Source organism: Rhinatrema bivittatum, chromosome 15 (genome assembly GCF_901001135.1).
Source record: "Rhinatrema bivittatum chromosome 15, aRhiBiv1.1, whole genome shotgun sequence".
NCBI classification, from domain to species: Eukaryota; Metazoa; Chordata; class Amphibia; order Gymnophiona; family Rhinatrematidae; genus Rhinatrema; species Rhinatrema bivittatum.
The window spans coordinates 46,643,410-46,657,343 of NC_042629.1; the positions used below are offsets into that span (position 1 = coordinate 46,643,410).

General features: G+C 46.8%; 1 protein-coding gene and 1 long non-coding RNA gene across 3 annotated transcripts in view; one reads left to right on the plus strand and one right to left on the minus strand.

The window, feature by feature from the left end:
* Nucleotides 1–13,934, minus strand: part of GTF2E1 (general transcription factor IIE subunit 1) — a 109,902-nt gene that overhangs the window by 66,799 nt on the left and 29,169 nt on the right. Inside the window, exon 2 of the mRNA XM_029578162.1 lies at nucleotides 9,531–9,991. Coding sequence (XP_029434022.1) covers nucleotides 9,531–9,978 — 448 coding nt within the window. The 5' untranslated portion in view covers nucleotides 9,979–9,991. The remainder of the gene's footprint in view (nucleotides 1–9,530; nucleotides 9,992–13,934) is intronic.
* LOC115076575 lies at nucleotides 144–11,294 on the plus strand. Of its 2 annotated transcripts, XR_003852801.1 has the most exons (3): nucleotides 144–197; nucleotides 10,600–10,941; nucleotides 11,039–11,294. It is a non-coding gene; the product is annotated as an uncharacterized LOC115076575 (long non-coding RNA). The 2 variants fall into 2 exon arrangements; XR_003852800.1 differs by having other exon boundaries at nucleotides 10,600–11,294.

The following is a 13,934-nucleotide window of genomic DNA, read 5'->3' on the forward strand; positions in this document are numbered from 1 at the left end:
AATGTAAATCATACATTAAGACCTACAGAATATTTGCAAAATAAAAAATGATCAGCCTGCCAGCTGTCTCCCTGTCTTTCACTTGCACACCCTCTCTTGGTGCATTGTGATGTAATCTTACTGCAGTAACAGATTCTTACTGACACAACCCTGCAAAGCATACAGACATGGTTTGGACTACATTATCAAATCAGGAGGTAAATACTTTAAATACTTCTTTTCATTCTAAACGAGTCATTTTGTTATTTTGACTGATTTATTCACAGTTTTTTTCATTATCCAATAAGTATATATGATCCTCAGGAGGCATTTCTTCCCATCAGACTGCTACAGATATTTTCAGTATCCTAAACAGTCCAGATCCAGAGAACTATATAAATATCACAACTGCTTTCAGGAAGTGATAAGACCAATCCTGGTGAAAGAATCCTTCTTTTATATATGATTTCTGTAGTACACAGTAAGAAGCATCTGTCTCCTTTCCATTTTTGCAGTGTTGCAGTTTGTGGGAATGTGGGCTTATCATTAACACAGACTGTGTGCAAGGCAAACACAAAGGTCAACCGCTTGACTGCCAGTTTGGTGCACTTTATTATTTTTAGAATCTACTTAGTAGCTTTTAGATTTTGGCAACAGTCAGCATTATGTTTTCCCTCTCCCTATAAATTACTGTCAAACCAAAAGTAGCAATATCTGAGCTCCAAGCAGGCTTTTTTTGCAACAGGTGGGATATAACACTGAAAATATGAAAGTCTGACATCTCACTCATAGTCACCAAATACAAAATGGAGAAATTAATTACCTGATAATTTCGTTTTCCTTAGTGTAGACAGATGGGACCAATGGGTATAGTGTGCTCCTGATAGCAATTGGAGATGGAGTCAGATTTCAATCTGACGTCAGCACCAGTACATATACCGTGCAGGAAACTCTGGTCTTCAGTATTCTCCTCGCAAAGCAATTGTGGATATATGTATGTCTGGATAATTTGATTAACTTGGTTAACTTTGTTTAACTTGAATAACTTGAGAAACGTAATCAACTTGAACTGGTTGACGTAGACTGTAGCTGGAGACTGCCAGTGCCCTCAACCGAGAAACGCCGATACAGGGTAACTATGGGTGTCCTAGCTGAAGGGAAGCGTGGTTTGCCTGTGTTTGTCTTGCTCTCGGGCATTGACTCCAGAGGTTTTCGTGCATAGTGGCAGCCATGGGCAGGATACTGAATCCATCTGTCTACACTAAGGAAAACTAAATTATCAGTTAAGTAATTTCTCCATTTCCTAGCGTGTACCAGATGGATTCAGGACCAATGGGATGTACAAAAGCTACTCCCGAACCGGGTGGGAGGCTGTCTGTGGCCCACTTAGTACTGCCCTTGCGAATGCTGTGTCCTCCCGAGCTTGAACATCCAGGCAGTAGAACCTGGCGAAGGTGTGAATGGAGGACCATGTCGCCGCCCGACAGATCTCAGTGGGTGACAGCACCTTTGTTTCCGCCCAGGACACCGCCTGGGCTCTGGTGGAATGGGCCTTGACTTTTAGCGGTGGAGGCTTGCCTGCCTCTACAAAGGCCACCTTAATTACTTCTTTGATTCAGCGAGCTATGGTTGCCCGCAAGGCCGCTTCTCCTTGTTTCTTCCCGCTGTGAAGGACGAAAGGGTGGTCCGTCTTTCATACGGGTTCCGACCTTTCCAGATATCGGACTAGGAGTCTGCCAACGTTAAGGTGGTGAAGACTGCGAGATTCTTCCGAGCCCTTGTGCTCATCTGGAGATGGCAGCGAGATGGTTTGGTTTAGATCAGGGGTCAGGAACCTTTTTGGCTGAGAGAGCCATAAACGCCACATATTTTAAAATGTAATTCCATGAGAGCCATACAATATGTTTAAAACTAAATACAAGTAAATGTGTGCATTTTATGTAAGATCACACTTTTAAAGTACAATAAGTCTCTGAAAATATTACACCAGGCCTTAAGACACCAATACATCTCCTATTAGGAAAATGGACCAAGTCAGGCTGCTATAGAGTCCTACACAGAAACTACACGCCAGCAGAAAACCTCACCTGAATCACGTGCTGTCCCTCACCTAACTAGAATAAAGAGACCAAAACGCATAACAAGAAGCATGCAGACAAAAACTGAATTGGAAACTGCAACAAGCCAGAGTCTCTGTATGCAGTGTAACAAAGGAAAAAAGAAACATCACACATCCTTATAAAACAAATCAAGAAATATAAAATCATCAGCAGTAAAACTGTACTAACAAAAAGAACATATTTCGAAACAGCTGATGAGTGGAATATCCAATAATTAAAAACTCATATAAAACATTTCCAGATACCAACAAAATATTTCAAAATAGCAGACACAAAGATCCAGTAATGAAAAATAATAAGGATACAAAAATTTTTTTGCTCTGCATACCTGGGAACGTTTGATATCCAGGTGTCCTGAGATTGTTCTGAATTAGCAGGAGGTGGGGTGGTTTGCTTGGAACTTTCTCCTCTCTCAGTCACATACCAGCAGCGCTCTCTCTCACACTGGCTCTCAATGACACACCTATACACACATGCTCTCAGTCACTCACATATACAAATGTTTTTTCTCTCTCACTTATATAGGCTCTTAATTACACATTTACACACATGCTGTCTATCTTTTCACGCTTACACACACACACAGGCTTTCAATCACATAAATACATGCTGTCTTTTTCTCTCACACACAGACTCTCATTCACATGCTTACAAACATGTCCTCTCTTTCTCTCATTTACACACAGGCTCTCAATCACATACTCACATGCTCCCTCACCTAAATCAGCTCTCAATCACACACAGACACACATGGTCTCTCTCTCTCATTTAAACACAGGCTCTCAATCACATACTCACATGGCTCCATCACCTAAACCAGCTCTCAGTCAGACACAGACACACATGATCTCTCTCTTACTTATACACACAGGCTCTTAATCATACATACACATGATCTCTCTCACACACAAAGGATCTCAATCATACACACATACTCTTTCAAACAAACAGGTTTTCAATTACAAACTTACACATACAGGTTCCCAATGGTAAACTTACATTCATGCTCTCTCTCTCACAGGCAGGATCTCAATCACAGACATACTCTCTTTCACATATACAGGCTCTCAATCATTCACATACATGCAATCTCACTCACACACATACACACACAGGATCTCACACACACATGGCTTGCTCGCTCATTCACTCTCTCTCTCCCCCTCCCCCCCCCCCGGGAACTCGCGGCAGCAGCAGCCACCTCCCAACGCTAACCTCCTTCATTTTCAGCCCTCGCGGAGGCGAAGGCGGAGTCCCATCGGCCGCGGTTGAAGATTTTCATTTTCCTCCGAGCCGCGCTGCAGTCTTCTTCCCGTCGGACACTAGCGTGCCTGCGCGGGTCTTCCCGCGCAGGCACCCGATGCTCTCCACTTCCTCTTCCGGGCCGCGGGAAGAAGAGAGCACCGTGCTCTCTTCTTCCCGCGGCCCGGAAGAGGAAGTGGAGAGCATCGGGTGCCTGCGCGGGAAGACCCGCGCAGGCACCCGTTGACTCCAGCGCTGGCATCCGGCTGACACACGATGACTCCCGCGCAGGCACCCGGATGACTCCAGTCGGCGTGCTCTCTTCTCCTCCCCCCCGCGGCCCGGAAGAGGAAGTGGTGAGCATCGGGTGCCTGCGCGGAAGAAGAGACCACGCTAGTGTGGTCTCTTCTTCCCGCGCAGGCACCCGATGCTCTCCACTTCCTCTTCCGGGCCGCGGGGGGGGGGGGGGGGGAGGAGAAGAGAGCACGCTGGTGCCGCTGACTCCAGCTGTCCTGCCGCGTTCCGCCCGGGCTGACAGCATTTTAAGCCCGGGCGGCGGAGGACCGGGGAGCAGCTGGGTCAGCGGGGAACCGCGAAGTATGGCGACACTTGTCTGCGAGCCAGATGCAGCCCTCAAAAGAGCCATATCTGGCTCGCGAGCCATGGGTTCCCGACCCCTGGTTTAGATGGAAGTGAGAAACCACCTTTGGAAGGAAGGAGGGGACAGTGCGTAGCTGTATGGATCCTGGTGTGAACCTGAGAAAGGGTTACCGACAGGATAGTGCTTGAAGTTCGGAGATGCGACGGGCCGAACATATTGCCACTAGAAATGCAGTCTTCAAGGTTAGTAGTTGTAGAGACAGACCACATATAAGTGTGAAGGAGGCTCCTGTTAGGAAGTCTAGTACTAGATTGAGGTTCCATAGGGGTACCGGCCACTTTAAGGGTGGACGAATCTGCTTGACCCCTCTCAGGAAGCGGGAGATGTCCGGATGAGATGTTAGACTAATGCCTTCCACTTTGGTTCCGAAGCATGCCAACGCGGCCACATGAACCTTGATGGAGTTGAGGGACAACCCCTTCTGTAAGCCATCCTGTAGGAATTCCAGGATCATGGGAATTTTGGCTGTCTGCGGAAGGATGTCGTGGTCTTCGCACCAGGCTTCGCATATTCTCCATATTCGTATGTAGGTTAGCGATAAGGAGAACTTGCTTGCTCGGAGCAAGGTGTCAATTACCACCCTCAAGTATCCGCTCTTCTTCGGGCGTGTCCTCTCAATAGCCAGACTGTGAGAGAGAATAGAGTTGGGTCTTCATGGAGGATCAGGCCTTGCTAAAGCAGATCCCTGTGTGGAGGTAGAGGGAGAGGGCTCCCCATCACAAGTCTTCGCATGTCTGCGTGCCATGGCCTTCTTGGCCAGTCCAGGGCCACTAGAAGTACTAGTCCCCTGTGGTGCTCTATCTTGAGGATGATCCCGCTCAGTAGTGGCCATGGGCGGGAAGGCGTATAGCAGGTCTTCCTGTGGCCAGGTCTGGACGAGTTCATCGATCCCTTGGGATTGTGGTTCTCGTCTGCGACTGAAGAAGTTGGGAACTTGGGCGTTGGACCGGGTTGCCAGGAGATCCATGGCTGGGGTTACCCAGCGGTTTACTATCAACTGGAAGGCTGTGGTCGACAGCTTCCATTCCCCTGGGTCTAGACTTTCTCTGCTGAAGTAATCCGCAGTGACGTTGTCTTTTCCCGCGATGTGGGCGGCGGAGATCCCTTGTAAGTTTGCTTCCGCCCACGCCATTAGGGAATCTATTTCCAGGGACACCTGTTGGCTTCTGGTTCCTCCCTGGTGGTTGATGTAGGCAATTGTTGTGGCGTTGTCAGACATGACTCTGACAGATTTGTCCTGGAGTCTGTGACGAAACCGTAGGCAGGCTAATCTGACCGCCCGGGCTTCCAGTCGGTTGATGTTCCACCCCGACTTTTTCTTGTTCCATTGCCCCTGGGCCATCAGTTCCTGGCAGTGGGCTCCCCACCCTCATAGGCTCGCATCCATGGTGAGCAAGACCCAGGTTGGTGGAGATAGCCTTACTCCCTTGCTTAGATGGTCTTCTTGTAGCCACCATTGGAGCTGGTTCCGCACTTCCTCCGGGAGCTGGAGGCGAACAGAGTAGTCCCGGGACATCGGGTTCCATCGTGACAGTAGGGAGCACTGTAGCGGTCGCATATGGGCTCTTGCCCATGGGACCACTTCCAGGGTTGATGTCATGAGGCCGAGGACATGGAGGTAGTCCCTTACTTTGGGGTGGGGACCTCCTAGCAGGTTTCGCAATTGGTTCATCAGTTTTCTTCTCCTTGTAGGAGGAAGAATGACCTTGTCTTGTTTGGTGTCGAACCAGACTCCCAGGAATTCTAGAGATTGGGAGGGCTGCAGACAGCTCTTGTTTGTGTTGACAACTCACCCGAGGCTCTCCAGTAGAGTCTTGACTCTGGTGGTCGCCTGGTGACTTTCGTCTGGAGATTTTGCCCTGATCAGCCAATCATCCAGATATGGATGTACGAGGATTCCTTCTTTCCTCAGTGTCGCCGCCACTACCACCATGATTTTGGTGAACGTGCGGGGGGCTGTGGCTAGCCCGAAGGGTAGCGCCAGAACTGGTAGTGGTAGTCTAGGATCGTGAAGCATAGGAATCGCTGATGCTCGTGATGGACTGGAATGTGCAGGTAGGCTTCTGACAGGTCCAGGGATGTAAGGAATTCTCCCAGCTGTATTACCTTTATGACAGAGTGAAGGGTTTCCATGCAGAAGTGTGGTACCCTCAGGTAGCGGTTAACCGACTTGAGGTCCAGGATGGGCCGGAACGTTCCCTCTTTCTTGGGGATGATAAAATAGATGGAATAATGCCCAGTATTTTGTTGTTGCGTGGGCACCAGTGTTATGGCTTTTAGGGCGAGCAATTTGGCCAGTGTGGTTTCCACTGCCGTCCTCTTGGAGGGTGTGTGGCAAGGAGATTTCACGAACTTGTCCGGAGGGATGTTGTGGAAATCCAGATAATATCCCTCTCGAATGATGGTTAGGACCCACTTGTCCGCTGTTATCTTGACCCATCTTTGGCAGAATAGGGCAAGCCTGCCCCCTATGGCTTCTTCCTGTGGACGGGTCGGCTGATTCTCATTGTGGGGTGCGGCTGGGGCCTGTGCCAGAGCCGGCTCCCCTCGTGTTTTTTCCAAAAGGACTGGCCCCTGCCTGCGGGGTCTGAAGCGCTGTGATCCTCTGCCCCTAGGTAATCGGGGAGAGGGGCGTTGGTTTCTTTTGTTCTTGTCCTCCGGTAGCAGAGGTACTGGGGGGATTCACCCCATTTGTCGGCTAACTTCTCCAGTTCGCTTCCAAACAGGAGAGCTCCTTTAAAGGGCATTCTCGTGAGTTTCATCTTGGAAGTCGCGTCGGCTGACCAACTTCAGAGCCAGAGTTGCCTTCTGGCTGCCACTACGGATGAGACGCCCCTGGCTGAGGTGCGTACCAGATCAGAGGTCGCATCCGTGAGGAAGGATACCGCGGGTTCTAGTACTTCGCCAGGCATGGCGGCATTCCTGGTCATGGATAAGCAGGCGCGTGTTACCACGGCACAGTAGGCAGCAATCTTTAGTGACATAGCTGATACGTCGAATGACTGTTTAAGGATGGATTCCAGACGTCTGTCCTTGGCATCCTTGAGTGCCGCTCCTCACTCAACTGGGATGGTAGTACGCTTTGTGACCGCGCAGACCATGGCGTCCACTTTGGGGAACACTAGTAGATCTTTGGCTGAGGGTTCCAGTGGATATAGGGCTTCCAGGGCCCGCCTCCCTTTGAAACTGACCTCCGGGGCATCCCATTCCAAGTTGATCAGCTGTTGTACAGCTTGCAGCAAGGGGAAATGGCAGGAGGCCTGACGGAGCCTTTCTAGGAGAGGATTCGTCTTTGGTTCCTCTGTGGCACTTGTGCCTGGAATGGCAAGCTCCTTCAAGCTGAGAGCCACAAGATCTGGTATCTCGTCTTTGGAAAAGAAAACACCTCATGGTTCGGTAAGGTTCTGTTCCTGGAGGTATTTCCCCTTCCTCCAGGGGGTTTTGATCCTTGTCCGAGGTGTCCATGTCCCCTATAGAGAGGCTTTTGGCCGGGGGAGCACATCACTGGAAGGCCTGGAGGGCCCTGGGAGGCAAGGGTCCTCTGGTGGCGGATGTGTCTGTGCCATCGGTGGTGGCTGCATGTGGACCAAAGTGTGTAGACCCTTAAAGAATACTACCCAGGAGAAGGATCCTGAGTCTAGATTAAAGGCCGCTGCGTTCCCGAGGGACCCCGTTTGGGGAAGGGTTGTGCTGGGGATAGAGAGGTCCGGGGTACTATAGGTGGATCTGGATTCCTGTACTGGCTGGGGAGGGCCTTGTCCAGGTTCTCTCAGGGCCTACTCGCACTGTAGACACAGAGCTGTGGCCTCCTCATGCTGTGCCGCTCTTATGTGGCAGGCTGGGCAGAGGGCTTATGCCTTGGTTTTCTTGGCTGGTGGTGCCATGGTTTTGTGCGCGTAGGTCGTTGAAACCCTGGTCTGTGCGTTTAATGTGTGCGCCAGGAGGCTTAGCTATGCGCTCCGGGTGTGCCCAAGATGTGCGTATAGGCCGGGATGCACGCTCACTGAGATGCGCGTGCCGCTGTGCGCACGGTCTTAACTTGTGCGCTCAGCACAATTGTGCGCGTAGCTGTGCATATGGCACCTATGCAGCGCGCGCCGCTGGGCGCACAAGTAATTTATGCGCCCGGCTCGTCCCTGTGCGCATGGTTCAGTTAGGCGGACAGAGCGGCAAAATGGCGTCGGCGACCACGCGAACAAGATGGTGACCACCTCAGAGAGTCTCCACGTGGGAGGACCCTTGTATCCGATCGGGGTCTAGCCCAGCCTGGGCTGATCAGCCCGATGGTACAGATGCCGGCAGGTGATCTGTGCAGCTATCCAAGCCTCAGAGACTTAGAAAAAGTTTTCTACATTACCTTGTCTCAGCGTTTCCCGGTTTCGTTCCGGGCGGTCTCCGGCTGCAGAGGGAGAGGGAAGTACCTTCACCGCCGCGCTCGGTATTGCACCTGCTGCCTCTCAGCCGCTCCCGTTGCCGGGGGCTAAGTCCACACCGGGAACTGGCTACCAGACCAAGGCCTACCTCTGAGGGATCTCGGAAATCACCTCAGGAAGTCTCAACTTAGGGAGGGGACCCTTAAGTATCACCGCAGGAGAGCAGGGCTCGTCTGGAGAGGTAAGATTTCTTCTTTGTTTGGAATTTTCTTTCTTCTTTGGTTTGAATACTTTAACGCTGAGCAAGCGCGTATAGGGTCCCGAACTGCTATGGAGACGGAAAATACTTAAGACCAGAGCTTCCTGCATGGGTATATGTACTGGTGCCGACATCAGATTGACTCCGTCTCCAACTGCTATCAGGAGCACACTATACCCATTGGTCCTGAATCCATCTGCTACACGCTAGGAAATATAAAGTTATGGTTTCCATATTACTTTTTGAAAAAAAATGGTACCTTGAAAAGAGGATTTGAATTACATATTGATATTCTGATGCAGGACATTTCCCTTCTGTTTTTGGGAAAACTGCAGAAGGTAATGGAAAAAATATCAACTATCAAATTCTAATATGCTGTTGCGATCAATACCTTTCGGGATGGGTGAAATATCCCACTGAAACCTAGTGACTGGATGACTACCTGGAGAAGGTAGAAGAAAATTAGGTTCTCTTATTCACTAATGGATTTCTGTCACACTAGAATTAACTAATGTTCAGAAGTGATGTTTCACTAATAAAATTAACAAGTTGCCTGGCAAAAAAATAAAATAAAATAAAATAAATATCAAAAAGTAAATATCAAACACACAGGAGGAACAGAAAAAAATTCAGTAGCTAGATGCTAAAGGCAGTTACATATCTTAAGCAGCCACTGGTTCTAAATAGGTCTTCTGTTACTTTGACTGCATCAAAAAACAACCACCTCCAAAGTGTGGAGCACAATATCACATGGCCATCATTCTCCAAGTTTAAGAGCACCAAAGACCCAATAGCGGACTCCCTGTGTGAGTCAAGGTTTTCCCATGTAGCAAAAGGGTCAGTAAGACCCCCAAAAAATAAAACAGTAGAGATTAAGAATGTTCCTATTGCCTTACCTGTCACAGGATCAAACAGCTGATTGGCTTCCAAGTCTGTAAAGGTGTTGGAGCAGTTGGGACACTTGAAGGAGGCACGGTTAGTGGAGTCCCTCTCGTCTGTCTCAATCCGCCTTCTCATGTGATCCAACTTGTACTTCACCACATTGACCAGAAGGCGGTAGTTGATAAAGTAGTAATTGTGACGCGTGGTTTTGCCATCAGCGGCCGTCTCTACCCTCATCCTACACTTGATAAACTTGTCCCCCTTCAAGGTATTCAGAACAGCACGAAGCTGCTTGCGGTCAAACTTCAGCAGTTCCAGCATGTCCTCCTCTTTCACACAGGGGTTTCGAATCAGGATATCCAAGGCCAAGGCATGTTCGAGGCCATAAAATCCACGCACTACATACTTGGCAAGCCGCTTCAGGGTGGCAGGGACTTCTGTAACAACATCTGGGTCTGTCATGTCAGGTGCTGGGCTGCAGGAGGGAAAAAAGTTCACATTATCTCCTTATTATCAAGTTTGACTCAATCATAATAGTTGTGAAACTGATACCCCCTAAAGCAAAGGAAGAGGATTTCATCTTGAGAATAGGGGGAATAAAATAATCCTCTCACTATAGTGCTCCAATTTAAAGAGAGAAAATGGTTTCTTCTCTTTTTTCTTTCTAGCCTTAGTCCAGCAGTTTTATCCTGATCCTTTGGGTTTCCAATTCTTTCACAACCAACCCCCTAAACTAGACTATGGTGGCTTAAAATAATGTCAGTCTAGTGGCCCAGTTCAAGCACAGTATATCAAAAATTTGTAACAAAACCCCACTCACAGGGGAGCTTCATGGGTGGCCAAGCAGGCTCCCTTTGGATAGTGCATCCAACACTGAAAAACAAATTCCAAGCACTCCCAATGTAAAAAAAATAACCGAAGGAAAATTTAATCAGAACAGATACATTAGTTTCATAATTATATTATTTTTTGGTATTGCTAATGCCTGGATTTTATTTTCTATAGCACCGTGATTCTTTCTTTGCACCTACCCAGTGGAGGCGGGTTCCCACCATTATTTAACCCTCTCTTCTTTCCATATAGCCTAGCCATCACAGCAACAGTCCTTGATCACAAACCCATGACCTCTTTTCAGGAAGTCTGACCATTATGTGCTACTTGTGTGCAAAGGCTGAGACTCCCTCTCCTCTGGAGGCTGTGAACACTGCCACCAGAGCAATCCCAGCCAGCGCAAGGAACAGAAGCAAGTTTCTTTACGGCATCAAGAAATCACCCATTTGTAGAACACATAGGTGGTGGCATCGCTAAACCTAAGATACACACGGCCCTCCAAACGCTGCTGCTGCAAAAATGCTTGGTTTATGTGGGGAAGATGGGAATAATGCTGCCCCAGCTGCTACTATATAAGCTTCCTTCAAGGCACTGGTATGCATCTTAGATTACCATATGTTCTTCTCTTGCTCTCTCTCTGATTCATCCTCAACATCTCACACATATGTTGCTCTCTTGTTTTGCTTTATAGAATTTAAACTGTTGCCATTTTCATCCCTCCTGTCACAGCCTGTGGGCAAAACATGGGACCGTGTTGGGGACTTATAAAATCACAGGAGTATTTGAAACTTGGTAACAGGAGCCTTCAACAATAAAATCACATGCAACTGACCCTTTATGAGAGACTCTATCCTTTATGAGGACTTGAAGAAAATTACAATGCTTTTGCGTATTTCACTTTAAAGTACTACAGTGAAACAGTGAAAAATAAAAAGCCCTAACCAGAATTCACAGGGTAGAAGCTCAAGAGAACAGATGAACAAACCATTTTGGAAACACCAGTCTTGCAAATAAGAAAATAAACTTAAATGGGGAAGGGTTGAAGCGGGACAACATCCTTTTAAATCTTTTCAACAGCTGTAACCTGACCATGGCCTGGAAAATTAAAGATGGGAAGAGAACCAGAAAAGCCTTGGAGCCTCTGTAAACTCCAAGGAGAATCTGCCTGTCATAGCTTCCATTCTCTGCATTTTCCTTTGAAAATCTATAAAGCAGAGCTGTCCTTATGTAACAAACACTGATACCCGGTGAATTGATGGGGAATGAGTCACCCAAGCGTTGCTTAGTAGCAGGGATGCATTGTCTGTCTGAGTGGGGGAAGTGGAGGGACTGTTCATCATGAGCTTCAATAGTGTCCTCGCTGGCTGTCAGCTATTTCTGGTAGCAGCTTGGAGTCACAGTTGTGACCGTGGGTGTTTTGTGGATCACGTGCTCCGGATTGGCAGCATATGGAGATTTTATAGCCATGGTAATGCTGTTCAGTGGGAATGGGATACAGCATAATGTAGGGATGTAATGTTAGATAGGATAGAGAGTTTTTTGACTTTTGTTATTTTAGTGTAATTTCCTAGTTACAGCAAGTGTCAATGGCAGAAGCAGAAAGGAAACTTGGGTCATATGGTTCCCAAGCACTGCAGTATCATTAGGTCATGCCATCTGGTATTTTACCATATTCAGTTTTAGCATTTTCTTATTCAATTTAATGGGATTTGGTTAAGGGAAGTCTTGCCTCATCAATCTGCTACATTTTATTGAAGACAAACATGTGGATAAAAGTAAGCCAATTGATATAATGAATCTGGATTGCCGGAAAGCATTTGACAAAGTCCCTCATGAGAGATGTCTTAGAAAATCTTAGTGAAGGAGTAGTCTAGTGTTAAGAGCAGCAGGCTATGAACCAGGGAAACCAAGATTCAAATCCCACTGCTACTCCTTGTGACCTTGGGCAAATCACATTACCCTCCATTGCCTCAGGTACAAAGCATAGATTGTGAGCCCTCTGGGGATGGGGAAATACCTACAGTACCTGAACGTAATCTGATTTTAAGTGCCAAAAAGCAGAATATAAATCATATAAATAAAAATTCACGTGATAGGGTGCAGTGTCCTACTGTGGTCTGGGAACTGGTTAAAAGACAGAAAACAGAGAATAGGGCTAAACAGTAAATTTTCTCAGTGGAAAAAGGTGGCGTGCCCTAGGAGTTCTAGGACCACTGCTTTTTAACATTTTTATAAATTACCTGGAAATGGGAACAACAAGCAAGGATCAAATGTGCTGATGACATACAATTATTTAAAGTTGTTAAATCACAAGAGGATTGTGAGAAATTGGAAATGGATGTTGCAAATGGTAAATGAAATTCCCTATGAGGAAAAGCTAAAGAGGTTAGGACTCTTCAGCTTAGTTAGAGAAGAGGGGATAAGGGGAGATATGATAGAGGTCTATAAAATGAGTGGAGTGAAATAAGTAAACATGAATCGGTTGTTTACTCTTTCAACAAGTACAAAGATTAAGGGACACACAATGAAGTTACTAAGTTTATTTATTTATAAAATGTATAAACTGCTGATCTGTAAATCTCAGTAGATTACAAGCAACATTCACAATAAATCACAGTAAGATACACAGTTCAGAACAACATTCACAAAGTGCAGACCAGCAAAACGATGGCACAATTAAGCAAACATCATTCTGAAAATGAAAGGGCAAAAAAGTGTGCCTTGAGAAGCTTACGAAAACAGAGGTCATATTCGGCTCTAATTTCACCTGTTCCAAAGCACAGGCCTTGCAATGTGAAAAGATTCCACCAAGCAAGCATGCCTAAGTGATGGAACTTCTAATAAGCACTTGTTTGAGGAGCGTAGCGAGTGAGTAGGTTATCTATGACTTGCGGAAACAATATAAGAATGGCAAGATTGTGCAATGCCTTAAAGACAAGCAAGGCAATTTTAAATTTAATTCACCACATGATCTGTAGCCAGTGTAAGTTGGTCAAAACCGGAGAGATGTGTTCTCGCAATGGAGTACTAGAAACCAAGCAAGCTGTTGCATTCTGAATCAACTATAAGGTTTTCACATATGAAAGTGGTAAGCCGAGAAGCAGAAGATTACAATAGTCAGGTGAGGATAGAATCAATACTTGCGTTATTGTACAAAAATCTGAATATGATAGTACAGATCTCAGAGGGCACAACATGCGCAACTTATAGTAAGACCCCTGGACAAGAACGTTAATGTGTGGGCAGAGGGTCAAGGCTGAATCATCTACTATCCCTCGGTCCCTAGCTTGCAGTTTAATAGAAAACGAATGTTCCCCAAAGCAAAACATGAGTGGATAGTCAACTACACTAGCTCTAGAAAAAAGCACTGTTTCGATATTTTTAATATTTGGTGCTGGTTTGTTATCGAATAGCCAATCTCTTATTTTAGCCAGCAGGAAGATAGCTTTGAGAAAACAAGATCAAATGTAGAAGTTATAGAAAAGAAAATTTATATGTCATCAGATTACAATTTAAAGGAAATATTTAAACTAGCAGGGATAGAACATAAGGGAACTATTTAAGTACTAAAAAGAGTGGCAGAGCGC